Source organism: Colossoma macropomum, unplaced genomic scaffold, assembly GCF_904425465.1.
Source record: "Colossoma macropomum unplaced genomic scaffold, Colossoma_macropomum, whole genome shotgun sequence".
Classification (NCBI taxonomy): Eukaryota; Metazoa; Chordata; class Actinopteri; order Characiformes; family Serrasalmidae; genus Colossoma; species Colossoma macropomum.
The window spans coordinates 35,511,829-35,532,264 of NW_023494803.1; the positions used below are offsets into that span (position 1 = coordinate 35,511,829).

The 20,436-nt window shown below is 39.0% G+C and overlaps 1 protein-coding gene across 3 annotated transcripts in view; it reads right to left on the reverse strand.

Moving 5' to 3' along the window:
- LOC118823362 (probable palmitoyltransferase ZDHHC14) overlaps positions 1–20,436 on the reverse strand; it is a 69,724-nt gene that overhangs the window by 36,794 nt on the left and 12,494 nt on the right. For all 3 annotated transcript variants that reach the window (XM_036592908.1, XM_036592909.1, XM_036592907.1), the window contains exon 3: positions 11,529–11,689. In XM_036592908.1, coding sequence (XP_036448801.1) covers positions 11,529–11,689 — 161 coding nt within the window. The remainder of the gene's footprint in view (positions 1–11,528; positions 11,690–20,436) is intronic.

Here is a 20,436-nt window from a genome sequence, read left to right on the forward strand (position 1 = left end):
TCAATGTTTATGAGGTCTCAGCAGCGCGAAATGATGACGAATGTCATTAATCGCGATCTGGCTGCTCTGACTGAGTTGCATCGCTGCATATCGGATGCGTATCGGATTTCAGTACCACATATGAAAGCGTCTGAAATCGGAATTGAAAATGTCAGATTGAATGTTTTTTGCTGTTCACACTGACACACAGATGACATACCTGAGTCACACATGAGGAAGAAGATCGGATTTGGGCCACTTTTACCTGCTGTGTAAACGTGGCCTTTGACAGCCATGAAATTTGAAAAAGCATTTCTTTTGCTCAAAATCGAACCAGATCAAAAGGCATACGACCCAGCAGAGTCAGTTAGTCCTACTCTAACAACTGGTGCATCTCGATTCATGCGTGAGACTCTCCACGTTTAAAGAATAATCTGACATTTTTGGACATATCTGAATTGGTTAGTCATTCCTCTGCACAGTTTACCTGCCAAGTGTTGAATGATACATTTCCATCTGAACTGCAGAGGAGTCTTTTCTTAGTAGGAAATCTTTAACCTGCAAGATTTCAGCATCATTCAAACCAACACCAGACACATGAAGGACGCAGAGAGCTTACGTTTCGAAAAATCATTCTCAGTTTTCTTTTTCTGTACTATCTTGCCCTGTTAGTGTAGATGCGGAGGAGGAGACGGTAATAGAGGAAGAGGAATAGAAGGAGGAATGCTGTGCACCTTCATTCAGTTGAATGCCCAAAGTGTTTAACGGAAAAGAAGCCAAAGACATCATGAAAGTCAATCTGGATCTCAGTGCTTTTTACTGTATACAGCTCCAAGCAGACTGGAGGAGTTTCAATGTCAGCCAGAGCTTCTCGCTTTTTGCCCAGCAGGAGGTTAAGAGCAGCTAATTACCATCTAGCAGTGGAAGGGCAGTAAGGATCATGATGCACGCACAACTCTGGCTCTCAGGCACACCTTCACATGCAGCTTAAAATGAACTGAATTCAATCAAACAGCACAACACTAAACAGATGGGAAACAGTGCAGTTTTGTGAAACCAAACACAAAAAGGATTTCAAAAGATGTCATCCCAAAATACACCAAGCAGCACAACTACTCTTATGAACTCACTGTCTTACAGAACCGTGAATGATTAAACACTTTTCAGCTCAAATATTAATATTTCTATTGATATGTAACAATACTATGAATACTATTCAATTAGTTCATTACTACTGAGTATCGAAAATTTTCATGTCTATTAACAGTGAAGTTCAATACCTTAACAGTTGGTCTTCACATCTGTGAGCCAATAAGCATGCCTGTTCCAAAAATCTGATTGGCTGTCTAAATTAAATTCCGTTTGTATGTGATTACAGCTGGTGATTCTTGATTATGCTGTCAGTAAATACACCCACGACACACACACTTCTGGTTTAAACAACACGCACTTTTGGCTTGTAATGTAAAAGACAGTATCGAAAAATTATACATTCAGGAATCAGTACTAAGGTCAAAGCATGGCTACTGATAAATTCAGAATGATATCCAGCACAACATTTAGGATGGCTTTAGTGGTGAAACTTTCAAGCAACTAGCTGCAAGTTGTGAGCTGCGTGGAACATGATTTCTTTGCAACTTGACAGTTTCACAAAGCAATTTTTTAAAAAAAAGAAACAAAGCTGCACACAATCAGTTATTCCACTCGGTACGCAAATCAGAAGATCATACTTTTGATATGTTCCCAATAAAGTCATCTGCAAAGTATAATTTACATATTTGTAGCATTTTTACAGGCTTTTTATATCTGTCTTCTTTTATCCATATATGTCTCTTTACCATATATCACTTGACCTTTTTAACCTGCTCTGCGTATGTTAAGCTGTGCATACTTAATTTGAAAATAGCCATTATGGACATTAATTGATGACTCTCTCATTCTGTCCCGAAAGCAGAAGTTTTATCGAGGAGTGCATCTCTGTCTCTCCGTCTGTAATAATTTTCATGCTTTGATTCCCAAAGGAATCTGAGCTCTGTGTCAAATTAGGACTGCAAAGAAAGGAGAAAATGTAATCTGGTACAAAGAAGAATAAATGCTGGCACAAGCAGCCATTTACTTATTTTTTGTCCACTGATCCAGTGAATACAGTTAGAAATTTTGTTGTTGTGATTATGATCACATATCATCCTGACTGTCTGTTTCATGAAACTTGTTTCACAAAGTTACCACTGTTGCAGACGAGTTCCACTTTACATTACTCAACTCAAGTGCATGAAAATTTCACCGCACATAGCCAGTTTTATTTTATTTGGTAGTATCACAATGCTAACCAAAGCAGTGCTATGGTTATTGAATTGTTATAGCTTAGTTTGGCACCTCTGAATTTCTATATTTCTATTCACACCAAAGCACGAATTTTCAAATGTTAAATATATCGAACAAAAATGATGTAACCATGGCTTCAATCGTGCTCTAAAGGAAAAATTAACAGTGAGAGAAAAGACACAACATAGCCTGATATTCATTACACTGTTACACTGTATGTAAAATGCTTAGGAAATGGGTCACACCTTAGGTTAATTTTGTTTCTATTGTTTCTAGCAGCACAACGTCACATATGTTCCTGAATAAAACTCCTTAGCTGTATGTTTTAGGGCGCGTCTGACCATCTGAGCCACTTCAGTATGTACAAGTTGACTGAATCGAGAGTGAAACCTAGAGCACTGAATTGTTTACCATGTTACAGCATAAGCATAAGACGTTCAACGCACAGGGCAACACTTCTGGGCCTAAAGTCAACACGAACAGAAAGCCGGGCCGATGCTGTACTGCTGTCACTCCCCAGTGCAGAAAGGCTATAAACTAGGCTAATGAGACTGATGAGCAGCCATGGGCAAAATACAGCCACAGAGGAAATCCTTGCACAGACTGTCACTGCATTAGACAAAGAGAAGCCAGCACTTCCTTTTGTCTTCTTCGGTCTGCTGCGTTTTACTTGCTGTACAATTACTGTCACAGCTCTATTCACTTCCCTCTACTCGAGATCTCTCCTTTTCACTTTCTCCCCATCTGTCAAACTAATGCCATGCTTTCAGTCTTCGAGTGAAGATAAAGACGAGCAGAAGTGAGAGAACATTCTGCAAAACAATTTGCTGAAAAGAAACTAAACAATAATCAAGGAACAGCAAACCAAACCTTTTCTCAAAACACCACGCACAGCTGGACCGACGTTACAAGAAACACGACTGAACATTTGGAAAATTAGAATTACAGCTTGGGTCAGGCAGGTCAAACTGGGGACCTTCCGGGCCAAAGGGCTGCAGATATTAGCGTTTATCCCTCATCTAACGCTCTGAATTCAGTTCATGAAGGCCTTGCTAATTAGTAAATGAGTTGAATCAGGTGTGTTTAATGAGGCAGCGAGTTAAAGTCTGCAGTGTTTTGGCCCACGAGGACTGGACCCTGACACATGTGGCCTGGGAGAAAGAATAACGCTCCATACCATGAAAAAAAAAATTGATGTAGGATGTAAACAGTTAAATTTTCAAAATGTACCATTCAGTTCATATATGACAGCCAAGCTCAAAAACAGCCCATATTGAATTAACTATTTTTGTAATCTGACAAAAAACAGCACTTTTACATATATCTGCTCATTCAGCCAACATCAGTCAAAGAGCGTTTCAGCCTGGACTGCTTTCTAAATACAGGGCAGCCAATCAGAACAGAGGTGATTTACATATCAGTTTTAAAGTGACAGTAAAACAGCCTGTTTAATTCTAAGTGAGAAAGAGAGGTTGGAAAATGGTGATGTAAATATGAATTAAAACCCCTTTTGTTACATAAACCCACAAACCCACCAAGAATGAACAGAGGCTTGCATCTCAAGACTGATGTCATTTGAGTCACACTAATAGGTGACTATTCACTGTGCTTTCCCTCATTGAGAGCAACATTAGCATTATTAAATGAATAGTTCAGACCGTAATCACCAGAAACTACCTCCTTAATAACATTAGTTTTGACATATAAATTATGTCAAATTTATATAATTTACATTTTCCATCTGTGAACTGCCATCTGTACTACAGTCAATCATCCGTTAATCATCACAATACTGGCCTCTGCAATACTGACACAGTAAAAGGCTACAATATTCAAATCAGCCCTCAAACAAACCAAAATGATGTTGTGTGTGCTGTGAGCTGTGACTAAGCTCAGACATTCCAGACGAGGGTTTCTGTGGGTGCTGTGATGAATGAGGGCATTCACGTGATCCAACAAATGTAAATAACGCTGGTCGAGGCCAGTTTTTAGGAGGTCACGTCAAGCATTCATCAATATGTTTTTAATATTTTACAAGGCATAACAACCACAGTATGTAGCAGTGTAATTACAATATGGAATTCTGTGGTACTCAAACTTATGGACAGCCAGCACTGCCTGTCTGCACATTGTTATCCTAAGGCTCTGGTGTGCATTAGAAACTGATCCCAGCTGTAAACTGAAAGAGCTGAGCCAGACAGTCCTAATTCTGCCCATAGGCTGCAAGTAACAGAGACAGACCCCACACTGGAGGAATACAAGGTGTGTCAGCACATCTTTCTGGGTGCAACTGAACTGGAGCCTAATAAGATGGTATATTCTTGTGACGAATAACAATATGCTTTTTGTATATAATAAGTCACCAATACTTATAGAACACTAAACTGCATGTATCATATAAAGGACAGATTTAGACCAATTGCACGAGCCTATAAACAACAACCTGTATACAGTATTTGCATTAATTGCATAGTAACAAGCAGCTAATAGGACGCAAGCCTATTATCTTAGTTTATTCATTTCTACCATTAGAAAGTTCAACCCTGAGATCTAAATCTATGCTTAAAACTGCATCAATTCATCACGTAGCTAAATTTCAGTATATGTAAAAAAACTGACAAGGGTAATTTATAATATTCATGAGACACAAACAAATATTTCCACAAGCAAGACAGATGTGTTGGTACTTACTGCAGCATTTATAATGCTGCATAAGCCTTTCATGATAACTAAGATAAGTTGTCATAACATTGGCTGAGGTTACATGGCCTCTCTCTAACCTATTGGTAACTAGCAAAGATACTTTCTCTAGATAGACAAAGCACTTTTTGTACGTCGCTCTGGATAAGAGCGCTTGCTAAATGCTGTAAATGTAAATGATGATTGTTGGAATTAGCCTTTATAAACATTTATGTAAGTTTATGCCAGTTGTTATGAAAGGATTATGTAGGTGTCTTGTAGCCTTACAAATGCTGCCCTTCAGTAAAGTGTCACAATTTTTTCATATTCAAAGACTAATATGACTTTAATTGAACTCAGCTGGATTACACTTAGTCTCATCACACCAAAAGGTTACCACAATATACGACGGATAATAGCCTAGAACAGGGGTTCTCTCAACCTTTAACACCACAAGGCCTATATGTCTGTCACAAAATGTAGCTTTTTTGCTTAAAAACTTCTTTTTTGGGAAATTTTTAACACAATGTGTCGACTCCTGCAATATGTGACGTTTATCAGTGAGCATAAAATATGAACAGAATGGTAGCAAATTAAGTGGAATTTCTTTTCTGTTGTGAGTGGAAAGCTGGAACATTGGGGGATGAGTCAATAGACAAAAAATTGACAGAGCTTTTGTGCTTTTTTTTTGTGGGCCTCATATTAATGTCGTTTACCCTTCGAAAACATTTTATAGATCTTTTTTACTGTTAAGTCAATTCTTATTTATTTTTATTTTATTTTTATAATTTTTTTTTTATTTTTATGACAAAGTGCCATTGCAGCCACAGTACAGACCACTGGCACCCCCTCAGGACTGGCCTGAGGAACACCAGAGGGTGTTTCATGGCCCACTTGTGGGTCACGGACCAGCGGTTCAGAAACCCTGACCTAGACTATGCTAAAATGTCAATTACTCTAATTTGGCATGGAACAGAATTTAAAGGAGACCAATTTTACTCTTGTTGCTCAGTTTAATGTACTTTTTTGTGCTCTTTGAAAGATACCTGTGATGAGAGAAGGAAGAAAATACTTCTGCTTTTATTCACGCATATAATTCTATATGCATGTTTAAATAAACTTATATAAACTTCAAGATCATTTTTACACACTACTCATTAAAACTCACTAAAACTCAACACTATCACGCTTTATCTCTTTTCAAACTCACTGTTTTCGAGCTGATAGATACGAGGTTTAAAAAAACAAAGACTAGGACAGTAACATTAGCATTTGTCTGTTTATCTCAAAGACTTACTCTCTCTGGGTAAATTTCAAGCCACATGTGATCTACTGTGGTTTCCTGTGATCTCTACACGGCTTTAATTTAATGTAGCAATAGCAAAATGCAGAGTACCACCAAACACAAATTATTATTATTACTATTGTTATTATTATTATTATTATAATATTACTGTGGTGATGCCATCTTGCAGACTTAGCAAACACATAGGAATTTAGCATTAACTGTCCCATATTGACCCTTCAGAGACATCTACACAATGTGTGCTTATCTTCTACTGTATCATCATTCTGATTAAGGTCTAGTAACTGCATTATTTTTTAAGAGCTTAGCCAAGAAGAGACGTCTTCAGTCGTAAAAGGGATAGAAAAATTCGGGATGCAGAAAACAAAACAGCAAAGACTTCACGTTTTATGATTTCTCAGTGGAACATACAGTGACAAGTACGCATATGTGAATAATCAAGTAAATGTAGGTTTGCTTCCTTGATCGCCTCTCAGCAGTAATGTGAGGTGTACTTGCTTTTTTTCCTTAATGTTTAAAGAAGTATTCCACATCCTCTTGGCTTATATGCTGGCATTTGTTTCAGGGATTACACTTTTCTACGGAGAGCAGTCATAGCACAGTGTCATACTGGATGTGCATGCATGTGCAAGAATGTAAAGCTAGCCAAAAAAGACACCATACAACAACATCCTGTTTCCTAAGCGTGACCAAACTAACACACTGTGACCTGCTGCGCGATCCTACACACCATGTCCTGTTACTATTAGCACCTATCCTGCACACTTCCTCTGGAACATGGGTTGGAAAATCCGCCTCAAATACTGCACTCAGGGGGAACCATGGTTAGGACAGTGACCCTGCTCAACCGCCAGCTACAGAAAATAAACCATTAAACACCCCGACAAGGCCTATCATTATCTATCTATCTATCCATCCATCCATCTATACACACGCACATACATACATATACACATACATATATCCCATTTAAAGGGGATAATTTAATTTCGAGCTGAAAACGTTCATTCAGAGTGGTTCATTATAGATAAACTTATCTTAGAATTACTTACATTGTATATCTACAACACAAAAAAGCCATTTTCCTTACTATCCAGAAGAAGCAGTGAATCTACAGGCTTTTTATGGGTAATATTGATAAATCATGATAAATCTGAAAGAAAAAAATAAAATTCTCAGGAGATTGTTTTGCCTTACAGTACCCTTCATGTAACCCTCTACTCAGCATATATTTAATAATATATTTTAGGTCAAAACAAAAATTTATCAAACAACAAAAACAACACCCGCACATATAAGGCAACATATTCATAATCATTTCATGTACTTTCACTGATGTAGCTTTTAGAGCCAGTCTGGTTCCAATCACCACCACTGTGAACAATTCTGACTCTCTGGAACAGAGCATTTCACATAACATCATTCTGAATAAATCACTGAAATATGCAAAAATTTTGAAAAAAAAACAAAAAAACAAAAGCACTTAGGCGTCTAAAAGTAGGCTCTCATACTGAAACTACTCAAACACTTTGCTAGCCTAAAGGAAGAAATGCACAGCTAACATTATCACATCACATGTGAGAGAGTCCTATTTCAGAACAGATTTGTTACAGGATTGAATCATTTCTTCTTGTTTTTCCCCCCTTCGTACATCCAGTCCACAACACTGTGCTGATATTTTGGGCTGATACTGTAATCCATTGACACTGATGTGCCATCTCTACCTATCCCTGAAGCTTTTTAATGATAGTCTTAAGTTGCAGCATGAATGCCAGACAAACATCAAGCCAGTGCAAGTTTGTATCTTTTCAATTCATCTCTTAGAAAAGTTTGGTTAACATTTTGCGCAACATAAAGTGTCAAAACGAAACTTTAGTTCAAACATATGCCTCCTAAATCAATATTCATAAATGAGTCATTCCCCAAAAAAAACCTCAAAACATTTACATAAATATCTGAGTGTCACAGGAACAGTGCTCATATTATTTAGTAGATCAGTTGAGCTCTACACAGTACAGCAAAAAGTTTTTAATAGTTTTTTGAGTATTTTTCCTAAAAAAAAAAACAAAAAAAAACAAAGAGGAATCATTACGTTTTACTCATTTTAAATTTTAAAGGTTGGGTTCAGTATTTGTCAAGTTTGTGAGAATAACCCAAATATGGTTTTAAGAGACTGGTCACACGACCCAACCCACAGGAGCATTTGAAGATCATGTGGTTTCTACTCAAAGCCCACAAAAAAATTCATTCTCTGTTGCACCTTTATGACAAATGCGATGATCATTTTATCAGCCCAAATTATCAGGTCATCAGAAAGTTAACTACTCAAGTTAGAAAAACACTTGTTTTATCCAAACCTAAGAGGTTAAAAAAGAAAAAAACTAGGCCTGTATGACATTTACGATTTGGTATCATCACAATACCAAAATGGGTGGTGTCAGTGTGGTGTCAGTGTGGTGTCAGTGTGGTATCATAGCACTTTTTTGCATATGCTAATTAACTACAGCCCTTACACAAAACAATTAACTACATGTGATACAGAAAGCAGCACAGGCTAACCAAAAAATACTATAACCGCCAATCCTGCTCAGTGTCTAGGAAACCATTTTGAAAGTCACAAGCTTTCACCTTGCTCTGTTTCCCTGATTACGTCTGGCATTGCTCCAACATGACATCACATTAATTTAATCGAAAATGGCACACAAAGCATTCTACATCCACACGAACACAAACACACAGCAATTACAGCATATTACTGTCTCTGCCACTCCGCATCAGCAGATGCTTGAGATTCCTTACATGCAGCTACAACAGTAGCTCTAAACATTCGATCGCAGTGTTTTTGCTACGGAGCCAATACGCTGAGTAAGAACAGCTAAACAGCATTATTCAGGGCAAACAAGCAGGCTTTCCTGGCTCCATGCTAAGGACAGACAGTGGGGACTCTTTGTAATGTAGGTCAGTCCTGTTCAATGCCACTGTCTGGGCTTTCTCTCTGTTGCATAGAAAAAGAGTTCCTCACTGAATGAGAGCTACACACCATTTAAGGACAGCGCCTCTGGTGGGAAGCATTAGTCTTTTGGTTGACACCTGCCCAAAGAACGGCTTAGGCCTGACAGAATTAAGCCAAGAAAGCTACAGGTGGGCAATATAACAATATGTATCGTTATCGTGATGTAATTTATCAGATTATATCCCGTTTCTGAGCATATAGTGGACATTGTCAGTACACTGCCCAACTGCATGCTTCATCACAAACAAGGTATAATTAGTCCTGTTTAGTGCATGTGTGTGAAAGGGTGACTAAAAATTAATATATTCATTTAAAAGATCTTTATCATGCAAAATCCCATTTTCATTGCCTTTTTGAAATAAAAAGCAGCAAACGAACACAATTTAAGTTTCAAAATGTACCATTCACTCCTGAGTCCATACAGACCACATTTGGAAACTAAGCGGCGAAAACAGCTCGTTTTGAATTCACTGCTTCTGTGATGTCATGAAAACCTGCACATTTACATTTACATTTACTGACTGGCCTCTTCTTTAAGTCCACCTCCTTGTATCTGCACTCTTTGACCATTTGATCAGCTCCATTGACCATATAGGTGCACTTTGTTCTACAATTACAGACTGTAGTCCATCTGTTTCTCTGCATACTTTGTTAGCCCCTCTTTTACCCTGTTCTTCAGTGGTCAGGACCTCCATGGACCCTCACAGAGCAGGTACTATTTGGGTGCTGGATCATTCTCAGCACTGCAGTGACACTGACCTGGCGGTGGTGTGTTAGTGTGTGTTGCGCTGGTACGAGTGGATCAGACACAGCAGTGCTGCTGGAGTTTTTAAACACCTCAGTGTCGCTGCTGGACTGAGAACCAAAAATATCCAGCCACAGCATCCTGTGGGCAGCGTCCTGTGACCACTGATGAAGGACTAGAGGACGACCAACACAAACTGAGCAGCAACAGATGAGCTGTTGTCTCTGACTTTACATCTACAAGGTGGACCAACAGGGTATGTGTGTCTAATAAAGTGGACAGTGAGTGGACACAGTGCTTAAAAGCTCCAGCAGCACTGCTGTGTCTGATCTACTCGTACCAGCGCAACACACACTGACATGTCACCACCATGTAAGGGAAACACCACACAAATGAGTTATAATCTCTGTTCATGTTGAGCATCAAGAGAGGGCTGAAGACCGTCTCCACTACAGGTCTTGAAATTATAAAAAACTTTAACAAACGACAAAAGTGCAAAGAATAACTCCAAAAATAATCAACGATCAATTGTTCTCTGTTGTCGACAGCATTGGATTTTGTGGCACACCGTAATGGTTTTAGTTTAAAGGTGATTAAAGGTGAACTGTTTTACTGTCAGCTGAAAGAAGATTTTATTGATAATAAATGTGTATTTTCTTTATTACCTTGTAGTTTTTTTATGTTTTATAACATACAATAAAAAAAAGGTTTCATTTTTAGCCAGGTGTGTCTTGATTTTGAGTTCTGGACAGGAATTTTCATTTCATCACTAAGCAGTATAATTGCAAAATTAGCATTATGTCCAGAGGCTGAGTGGCTGCTGTAAGCACTTCAACCTCGGAGGAGCCGAGAGATTAACCTCATCTCACCTCGTATTATCTAGGTCAGAGGAGATGGTGTGGACTCGGCATCTTGACGAACGACACATTCTGCCAAAGCCACGCATGCAAAAGAACGTGATGAGAAGGCAAAACCCTCTGACACATAACTAAGTCTGACACATCAAATAAAAATAGTACAGCAACAGCGGCACAGAGACCAGACATAAGTGGAAGTTTATTGAGGGCAGGACAGATGTGGCTTAAGGAATTGATTTCCATGGAATTGCGGTGAATCTTACGGAGTGTACAAGTGAATTTGCATATAAACACAGAATCGCCAAACAAAACTGTGCCCAATTTTGACACTGACATAATTATAGCATTATGTCAGTGTCTATATTATGAAGTTATATTACAAGAGTTTACTGTTATAACAATTATGAGAATTTCAAGATTTTCATTTTGAAATTGTGCGCACTAAAAAAAAGCGAAAACAAATAAAAAAATAAAACTAAAGAAATGATGACGAAGAGAAAAGAAGTTTGATGCAATTGAAGGAAAACGTAGAAATCCTAATCACAGAAAAACAAGCCAGGAAAAAAAATCCAATCCACAGCACTCCATACAGAGAAGAGTGATTAGAAAAGAGAGCAGACCCACCTATCTGTCTCTCCAGGTCTGCAGCCTCTTCTGGAGTGGCTCTGGGCAGCACCCCGGGGTCACTGAAGCTGGTCCTGAGTAACGTCCCCAACACGAAGAAGAACAGTACACCGCCGATCACAGGGATGGCTGGCGTCAGTGTGTTTGCCAAGAATGGACAGCTATGAAAAAAAGGAAAAAAATTATAATAAAATACACAACTACATCATGTTTTGACTTCAGCTTCAGTTGGTTTTAGCTTCAGTACCAGTTTTAGCATGAATTAGTATCAATCATTCTCTGTAGTGTCAGTATGTCTTATAATCATCAGGAATTCCAGGAAGCAAGTAGCCTATCTATACTTTTATTTAGCACTGAAACAAAGTCCTCTCAGCGAGGCAAGGCTGAAGACTTTGTATGGTTTTTGCTCCACCTTGTAACACTGTTATCTGATCTAATGAGAGTCACATCACAATCCAGTTATTCCTGCACACCTAGGTGCAGCTTACACTAATCACATTACTTTGGATGATGCTGGGCTTTCCCATGTTCCACCTCATTAATCCAAGCAGCCTAACAGCTTTCAAAGTACTGTGTGATGCATGGAATAACACAGAATCTCCACTGACACAGATAAAAAAAAGGCATGACTGCAGTAATTTAAGCAGAATTTCAGAATAAATAATAATAATAATAATAATATAATAATAATAAGAAGAAGAAGAAGAAGAAGAAGAATAACAACAATGTTCAATAAAGTATATGCTCATGTTCATCATTGGTGTACTGTTCATTGTTGCTGTCCAAAAAAAACAAAACAAAAAAAAAACAAGTATCTCCATTTTTGTTTATTTTAATTACATAATTTGAACATGGCAGCTGTCCTTTATATTGCGTGAAAATCATGATAAATAGACAGAAATGCTAAAAAAATCACTTGCAATAAATCCTCTTTAACTTACAGTAAGAGTTACAGTAAACGTTTTTCTTCGGGGAGCAACTATATGTATACTGTATATGTTAGGCTTTTGTCACTGTAATTATGACACTACAGAACTGCTGTAAACATTAAAAAACATGCCACATAATCTAAGCAGGACGGTGAAGAAGAAACTAAGTAGCATGAAAAGTAACAAGGACAACTGAGCATTGACAACAGTGCTCCATCATCCCATTACTGAGTATAGCAAGCTTATGATGATCATTATATTTAATGGGTCTCTCATGCCTGCATCAATATATTGATTGGATCCATTACAGCGGTCTTGATGGAGTCAGACTGGGCAATGTGTCAGGAGGGAGAAATGTAATTCTGACAAGGCCGCTTTTCTTTTTGTACAACAAGCACCACACATGGAATTCCCAGGAACCTGATTTCTGTACTGCAAAGAGAATTCCCCAAAAAGTCTTACAACAAGTAGGCAGAAGCGAATCCTAGGCTCATTAAATATCAGCTCCACTTACTATATAGGTGCATTTTGTAGTTCTACAATTACAGACTGTAGTCCATCTGTTTCTCTGCATACTTTGTTAGCCCCCTTTTACCCTGTTCTTCAGTGGTCAGAACCCCCATGGACGCTCACAGAGCAGGTACTATTTGGGTGGCGGATCATTCTCAGCACTGCAGTAACACTGATGTGGTGGTGGTGTGTTAGTGTGTGCTGCGCTGGTCTGAGTGGATCAGACACAGCAGTGCTGCTGGAGTTTTTAAACACCTCAGTGTCGCTGCTGGACTGAGAATAGTCCACCAACCAAAAATATCCAGGCAACAGCATCCTGTGGGCAGCGTCCTGTGACCACTGATGAAGGACTAGAGGATGACCAACACAAACTGTGCAGCAGCAGATGAGCTATCGTCTCTGACTTTACATCTACAAGGTGGACTGACAAGGTAGGAGTGTCTAATAGAGTGGACAGTGAGTGGACAGTGCTTAAAAACTCCAGCAGCACTGCTGTGTCTGATCCACTTGTACCAGCACAACACACACTAACACACCACCATGTCAGCATCACTGCAGTGCTGAGAATGATACACCACCCAAATAGTACCTGCTCTGTGAGGGTCCATGGGGGTCCTGAGCACTGAAGAACAGGGTAAAAGAGGGCTAACAAAGTATAGAGAGAAACAGATGGACCACAGTCTGTAACTGTAGAACTACAAAGTGCACCTATATGGTAAGTGGAGCTGATAAAATGGACAATGAGCGTAGAAACAAGGAGGTGGTCATAATGTTATGCCTGATCGGTGTATATATAGAGGCTATCTTCCTGTCATTTAATCAATTCATTTATTCATTTCTCTTTCCCCCAGAGTGCTCCCCATTTTCTGGATTCTGGGCTAGCCCTTGCTTGACCTTGAATCAGATCTGGTATGCTGACCTTTGCGTGGCTTACAATAAGCCATGACTTCAATGTTTGTAATACAGTGTCCTTGTGCATGTGTGTGTATATAGCCTACATGTATCAGGTGACCGTTTGTGTACTACACTATGCAGCACTGAGCACAGATAGGGTTTCCTGTAATTCTGTGCTTCAGTGAGCTTTACAGAGAGCAGAAAATGGAGACGCCTGGCAGATTCCTGTACAGTACCTTATTCTCTGACTGAATGAACAGGCAGGTGCAGAGAGATCACGTAACAAATCTTTCATGCTGCAGAATCTTACGTAACTATTATCATCATCATCATCATCATTATAATTATGGACGTTATTGATGTACTCAGTACTGTGAATTCCCCTACTAGTCCTATTGCTTTTTGTTTGTCTGCAGAATGGACCCTTCAGGTCATTACGTGCAGAAGGGGCAGAGTGAGTGCTTAACTCTAGTGAAGATGGACAGCAGCATCATGCTGAAGCCATTAGAGATGGGCAATTTGGGACTTCATTTTTCCCTTTTCCTCCTCAGCACAGATCAATATATCTGTAGCGCTCTGAGCACCTCCAGTGCTGTCCTGTGGGTTCTGCAATACAGTCCTAAATGGTAACAAATAATAGAAAATAAAGGACACAATCAGAAAGGCAAACCTCCAAACACGTTCACTGACTTCATTTACAACCCTCTGAACAAGCACTGCTACCATTTCCATTCCTAAAGCCTTCTAATCACGCCACCTAGCAATCGTCTTCCCAGCCCCTGCAGTGTGTCTCACGCTACAGTGTTCCAGTACTATACTGGGATTTCGGAGTGTTTCGGTTGTCATGGAGATAAAAACTACCTACAGAGGAGGATGTGGTATATTGGGGTTGGGGGGTGGTGTTACCATGGCAACTGTTGCAGAAGTTATTTGAATCTTTCCAGTCTTTCCAAGAGCATCAAGTGACCAGCTTAAGTAGTCGTCCAGTTAAGGCACTGCAGCGGTCAGATCTGTCACTGGGACACATGACATATGAGTTCCAGTGGTGTCTTGTCACTCTCACTCATAGCCAGAGGTTGATAAAAATGCAAGTGTGTCACTAGCAAAACCACAAAACCAAGTGAAAAATCATACTTAACAACAAGGTATACTACAGGTCAGGATTCGCACAGTATTACAAAGAAAAAAAAGAAATCATAAGAACTATAATGACTTCATACACACACACACACACACACACACACACACACACACACACACGCCAAGTGAATTTGCTTGAAAAAACTGAAAACATTAGTATTACAATAAGTAAAAATAACATAAATAAGTACAGATTTCACACATGTCAATGTGTTTGTCACATTTCCAAACCTCTCTAGACGGAAGCCCAGAATTATTAGTATTTTTTATTGTTTTTTTTTTGGTATCATCCAATGCCTTTTGTGGCTAGGCAGTACTTTACTATGGTAAACCTGTGCACTGCTGATGGAATTTAATAAATCCGTGTGATAGATCCATGTGTGCTGTATATATATGTATATATGTATATATATACATACATACATACATACATTATCACCACACATATGTGTATATATATATATATATATATATATATGATGTATGTATATATATATATACACACACACACACACATACATATACATATACACACACACACACCACACATGGATCTTTTGACACAACTGAAACATGAAAAGACCTGTTGGCCTTTGCATTGTGTGTAAATTTCATGACGAATGGACCAAAAGAAATGGCCCAAAAATTCTTGCAAAATAAGTCTGGTTCCACTGACTTACATTAAAAGTAAAGTATGTTGTTTCCTTCTCCTGTAAAGTTGTCATTTTGAAGATGCTAAGGGACAGGGGCCGTATCTTTTGTGCTATGTTTAGAGTGAAAAACGAAAACAGCAGTCCCTCTGTGTAGTCAGCTGCAGTCTGAGGTACTCCAGCTTGTTATCGAGGGAGTCGATATAAGAGAGTAATACACAAGGAACCCCACACAGACCAGACCAACTGTCTTGCTTACACACATCGCTCACACTGCCTGCTTCTGACAATGCTATCTGGTGGGATTGCTGAGCCTGGCACTGACAGCATGAATGACTGTGATTTTTACCAAATTCCAGCAGTGACTGGCCGTGTTAGATGTAAGCATGGGTGTACGGGACTCACATATAAGACAAATGACTTGAGAAAATTAGACGAGAAACATCTAGTCCCATTCTTGCTGCTGCGTGCGAACATTTACACATCTCTTTAGGGCTAGAAACCAATATTAACAGAGGTTTATCTAGATATTGTTCAATTCTTTTTTATGGTTTTGCAAATTAAAAAAATAAATAAATACTGACTTCAGTTGCTAAATATGGTGCTTAAAAGTTACGTTCCAGAATAATAAGCCACTGTTTACCTACACCAATATGCTTACTTATGTATGTACCATTGATTATTAGGGGGAAAAAAAAACAAAAAAAAACATCACTGCTGGAACCAAGCCTTGCATTTCTGTTTTTGTCTTATTTATTTATTTATTTACTTATTTACTTAGTTACTTGCACAGTTAGCCAGCGGCCCTGTCAAAATTACATTTTGAATGGACCAACAGAAATGGTCCAAAATGATCTGTTCTTCTTGGTACGTTACATTCCATTGAAAGTTAACATTTTTCCTTCTCTGTAAAGTTGCTTTTTGGAGACAATACGCTCTCAGAAATAAAGGTAGTAAAACTGTCTCTGGGGCATAACTGTACCATAATCCACTGAAGTTACATTTTCTAAGTTGAACTGACTCCACACACCCCGTCTCGTCTCCAGGCTTTTTCATTTACTGTACTGTTCTAAAACATTCAGTTAGGAAAAAAGTACAAATACATACTTTTCACCTGGAAAAACGTATTTAAGGTTCACAACTGGACCTTAAAACCACTGTACAGCCTTTGAGGGAACTTTTACACTGTTAACTTCTATATTGTTTAACATTGTTTCTCACTGTTTACATTGAGTGTATAATATATATATATATACACACACACACACACACACCCACACATACACAGTATCATAATACACACTCAAACTCATTTTTTTTGCCACTACTACTGTAGAGTTACTTACATATCTATCAGTAGACCCATCAAGCAACTCTGCAATACTATTTGTGCAAAAATGCTTTTCTGAATAAATCATCTCAGGGAGGCATCTTGTGATCTTGATGTGCATTTTCTGACATAAGCTGGCTTGAAGGCTTAAGCTTATGCATTTGCATTTTGCATGCAAAGAGTGAGAGCTAACCTACTCTAATTTTGTTAATCTGAGCTACGCAGAATCCAAACGCCTGAAAAACACACAGGCTGTTTGCTCGTCTGTTCCTGGAAAGAACTGTGCATTTCACATTACTTAAAAGCTGAGCGTGATGGACGGACATTAAAAGACAAAAACAAATCCGTCAAGAGACACGACTTTGTGTACACAATGGGATTCTGGGGTGGTGTCTCAGACAAAGAGGCTGAAAACACAGAACACAAAGCCTGGTAAAGCTCAGTTACTCTGTACATTATATAGTGCAGATATAGTGTAAACACCCATGTTTTTGATCGCAAACAAAAAGAATATCAGAGCCACAAAACTATGGCAACAATTTCTTAGAGTTAACCACAAGGATAACCATTCATACACTTCATTTTGTCTTTCAAACCAAAGAAAATATTTTGGCCACTAGAATAAACATGAATTCAGACAAAAACAAAAATATTTTTGGAGTTATAAAGTATAAAGGCAGCACCACTGTTTTATGCATAGCCTCAGCCATTCAAGACAAACATACTGTTAATGGTTTCTAAAGGTTTTTCATTTACTTATTGTAATAAAATGCACTTATTTGGTTTAAAATCAGGGGTTTGGTCCTTTGACTCACCCATCAAAGCAAAATGCATGATTTCAAATACCCAAACGCTAGTTTGGTAAAACAAACTAAACTTGTATGAGCATTTCAAAAGTTCTTCCTTCAGCTCTAAATTCACAAAAAAGACAACAAAATAATAAACAAATGAAACCACACCATGACTAATAACATACTCATGTACTAAAAACTAGTGATGCAAGGTGATTTGAGAATACACCACCATCACTAACAGTTACCCAAACACTGAACAAACTACACCGAACAACTACTTTTACACCCACAGCTTGATTTGCATGGACGAGTCAGTTCTTTTTTATATCAGAGAAGGAAAAGTGAAAGAGAATTTAGGGAGCGGATTGTCATTTTAAACACCTGACAGTTCTGTTCTTGTTTATTGATGCTGTTGCTGCGCTCTCTAAAGCAGACAGACAGAGATCAGGGAGTGTCACACCATCTGGACTGAGTGGGTGTTTTTCATGTTCACAATCAGTTTCCATTTTAAAGGATTAAAGTCTGATGCCTAGACACAGACTAATCAAACATGCAGTCGGCAACATCTTGACTTCATTGTGAGTTAACGACCACAAGACTGTTTACAGGCTAACAAAGCAGTGAAAACAGGGAGAATGGAAGTAAAATGGACAGAAAAAGAGCTCAAGATATAATTTACAGGCACAACGTTTTGGGCTGAAATAGAAGAACCATTTTCTGGAATTTTAATATTTCCAAAAAATGCTGGATTTTAGGGATGTACAAGGATATTGCAAATAGATTTGTAGCGCCAAATTATTTGCTTGAAAGATCATCCGACAGATGTTTAAATTTGACCAATATTCGATTAAGTATTTATTGAATGTTTAGAATACTGTGTTAAAATGATTGCATTTTATTCAATTTACTGCATTTGTAACCACCCAGAAACAAGCGTTTTCTCCATAATGCTAATTCAGATAGATGTAGTCTTAAATCCTACATTTTATACACGCTTATCTATCAACATCAGCAGATATCAGTGCACCCCAAGCAACTTTGGCGCGCCGTTTCTTACTCATTTCAATAGAGCTCTGCATCATCGCATGGTGCATGATGGGTTGTGGTGTGGTTCTGCCTCGCCACACATCGAGCAGGTTCAGCAGACATCATCTTCATGCAAATGAGCGTCAGGCAACGGAAGACTGTTCACGAACAGCAAACGACAACATCTTTCTTTATCTTCTTAGAATTCATGGCAGTTCGGTATAATAATGAAAATATCAGATTTTATACATATTGCGATACTACGTTTCAGCAGTACTGCTTAGCACTACTGCGACAAGTGCTTGTGAGTGACCCGATGTGGAATGACCCCAAGAACCTGGAACTGTGTCAAATCCTCTTGAAACAAGCCGGCATAAGCAGCTACACTCAATTACACAAAGCCAGCTGAGGGAGGCATGAGACGGGTGTAGAATACAGCAGCGCTGCTGTCAATACAATAGTGCCTCTGGCTTCAGAGTGGGCACTGGATCTGGTGTGGAGCCGGATGACAGCAAGGATTGTGCTCAAAGCTATGAATAGAAGCTAAAGAAGCACGGCGAGAAAGTAAATAACAAGGAAAGGGCGAGGTGACTAAAGCAGATGACTGGCCCTCAGTATCGATACCATTCCAGTTCACAGTACGTCACTGTAACTCAGCAGATGTTTGTTATACACTACTAATCAGTGAATATGGTGAACACAGGTCACATCCGCTGTTAATTCAGCAGTACAGACCTGATGCAGTGGTTCATTGGCTCAGCTACACCGCATTTGTTCAGCAGAATGGTCATCAAGGAAGGGGCAATGGATGTTTCATCTTTGGCTAGGTTGATGGTTTTGGGAGGGGCAATGCATTGTGTAGCTATGACCACTTTCTAAAAACAGCAAACGACAGGAATTGTAAGAGGTGTAGCCCAACAAAAAGAGACAGGGGACTACTGGAATGCAACAGAAAACAGAGTCCAGAACACTTTGTCCTCAGGCCCTTTCTACAGACCATATGATGAGCACTCTCAAAGTTCAAATTCAATGGTATTAAGCAGGGGTGCCCAATCCTGGTCCTGGAGATCCACCACCCTGGACAGGTTAAATCCACCTCACCTGGCTCTGATGTTCAAATGCACCTAAAGACTTTCATTACCTTGTACAGGTGTGTTAAAGTAAGGTTGGAGCTAAACTCTGCAGGGTGGTAGATCTCCAGGACCAGGATTGGGCACCTCTGGTATTAAGTCTAACTTATGTAGGCTCCAAAACTTGTGGTCAAAGGCAAATTTTCTACTTCCTGCCCCACCCAAACACCATCCTTTAACCCCTATAACCTGCTCAAAAACCGGCACCACCACAAACACAGCAGTGCAGGTTTACATAGTTTACAACAGTCAAACCTGAAGAGGCTTCAGAATGATTTCTGGCCTACTTCCATGTTATTCTCCCCCTGTGTGATATAATTATGTATTTTACAAACACAGAAAAAGGTTTCTTAGTAGTGATAGTTTCTTTCATGGAACGGAGCTACACTCACAAGAATCAGGAGGAACCCAAGCTGCTCAGAAAGCTGCATAAACCATGTAATCACAATCACATCTCTTCATCGTTTCAGCTAAAGCACACAACATTTATCAGCCCTTTTCCGTT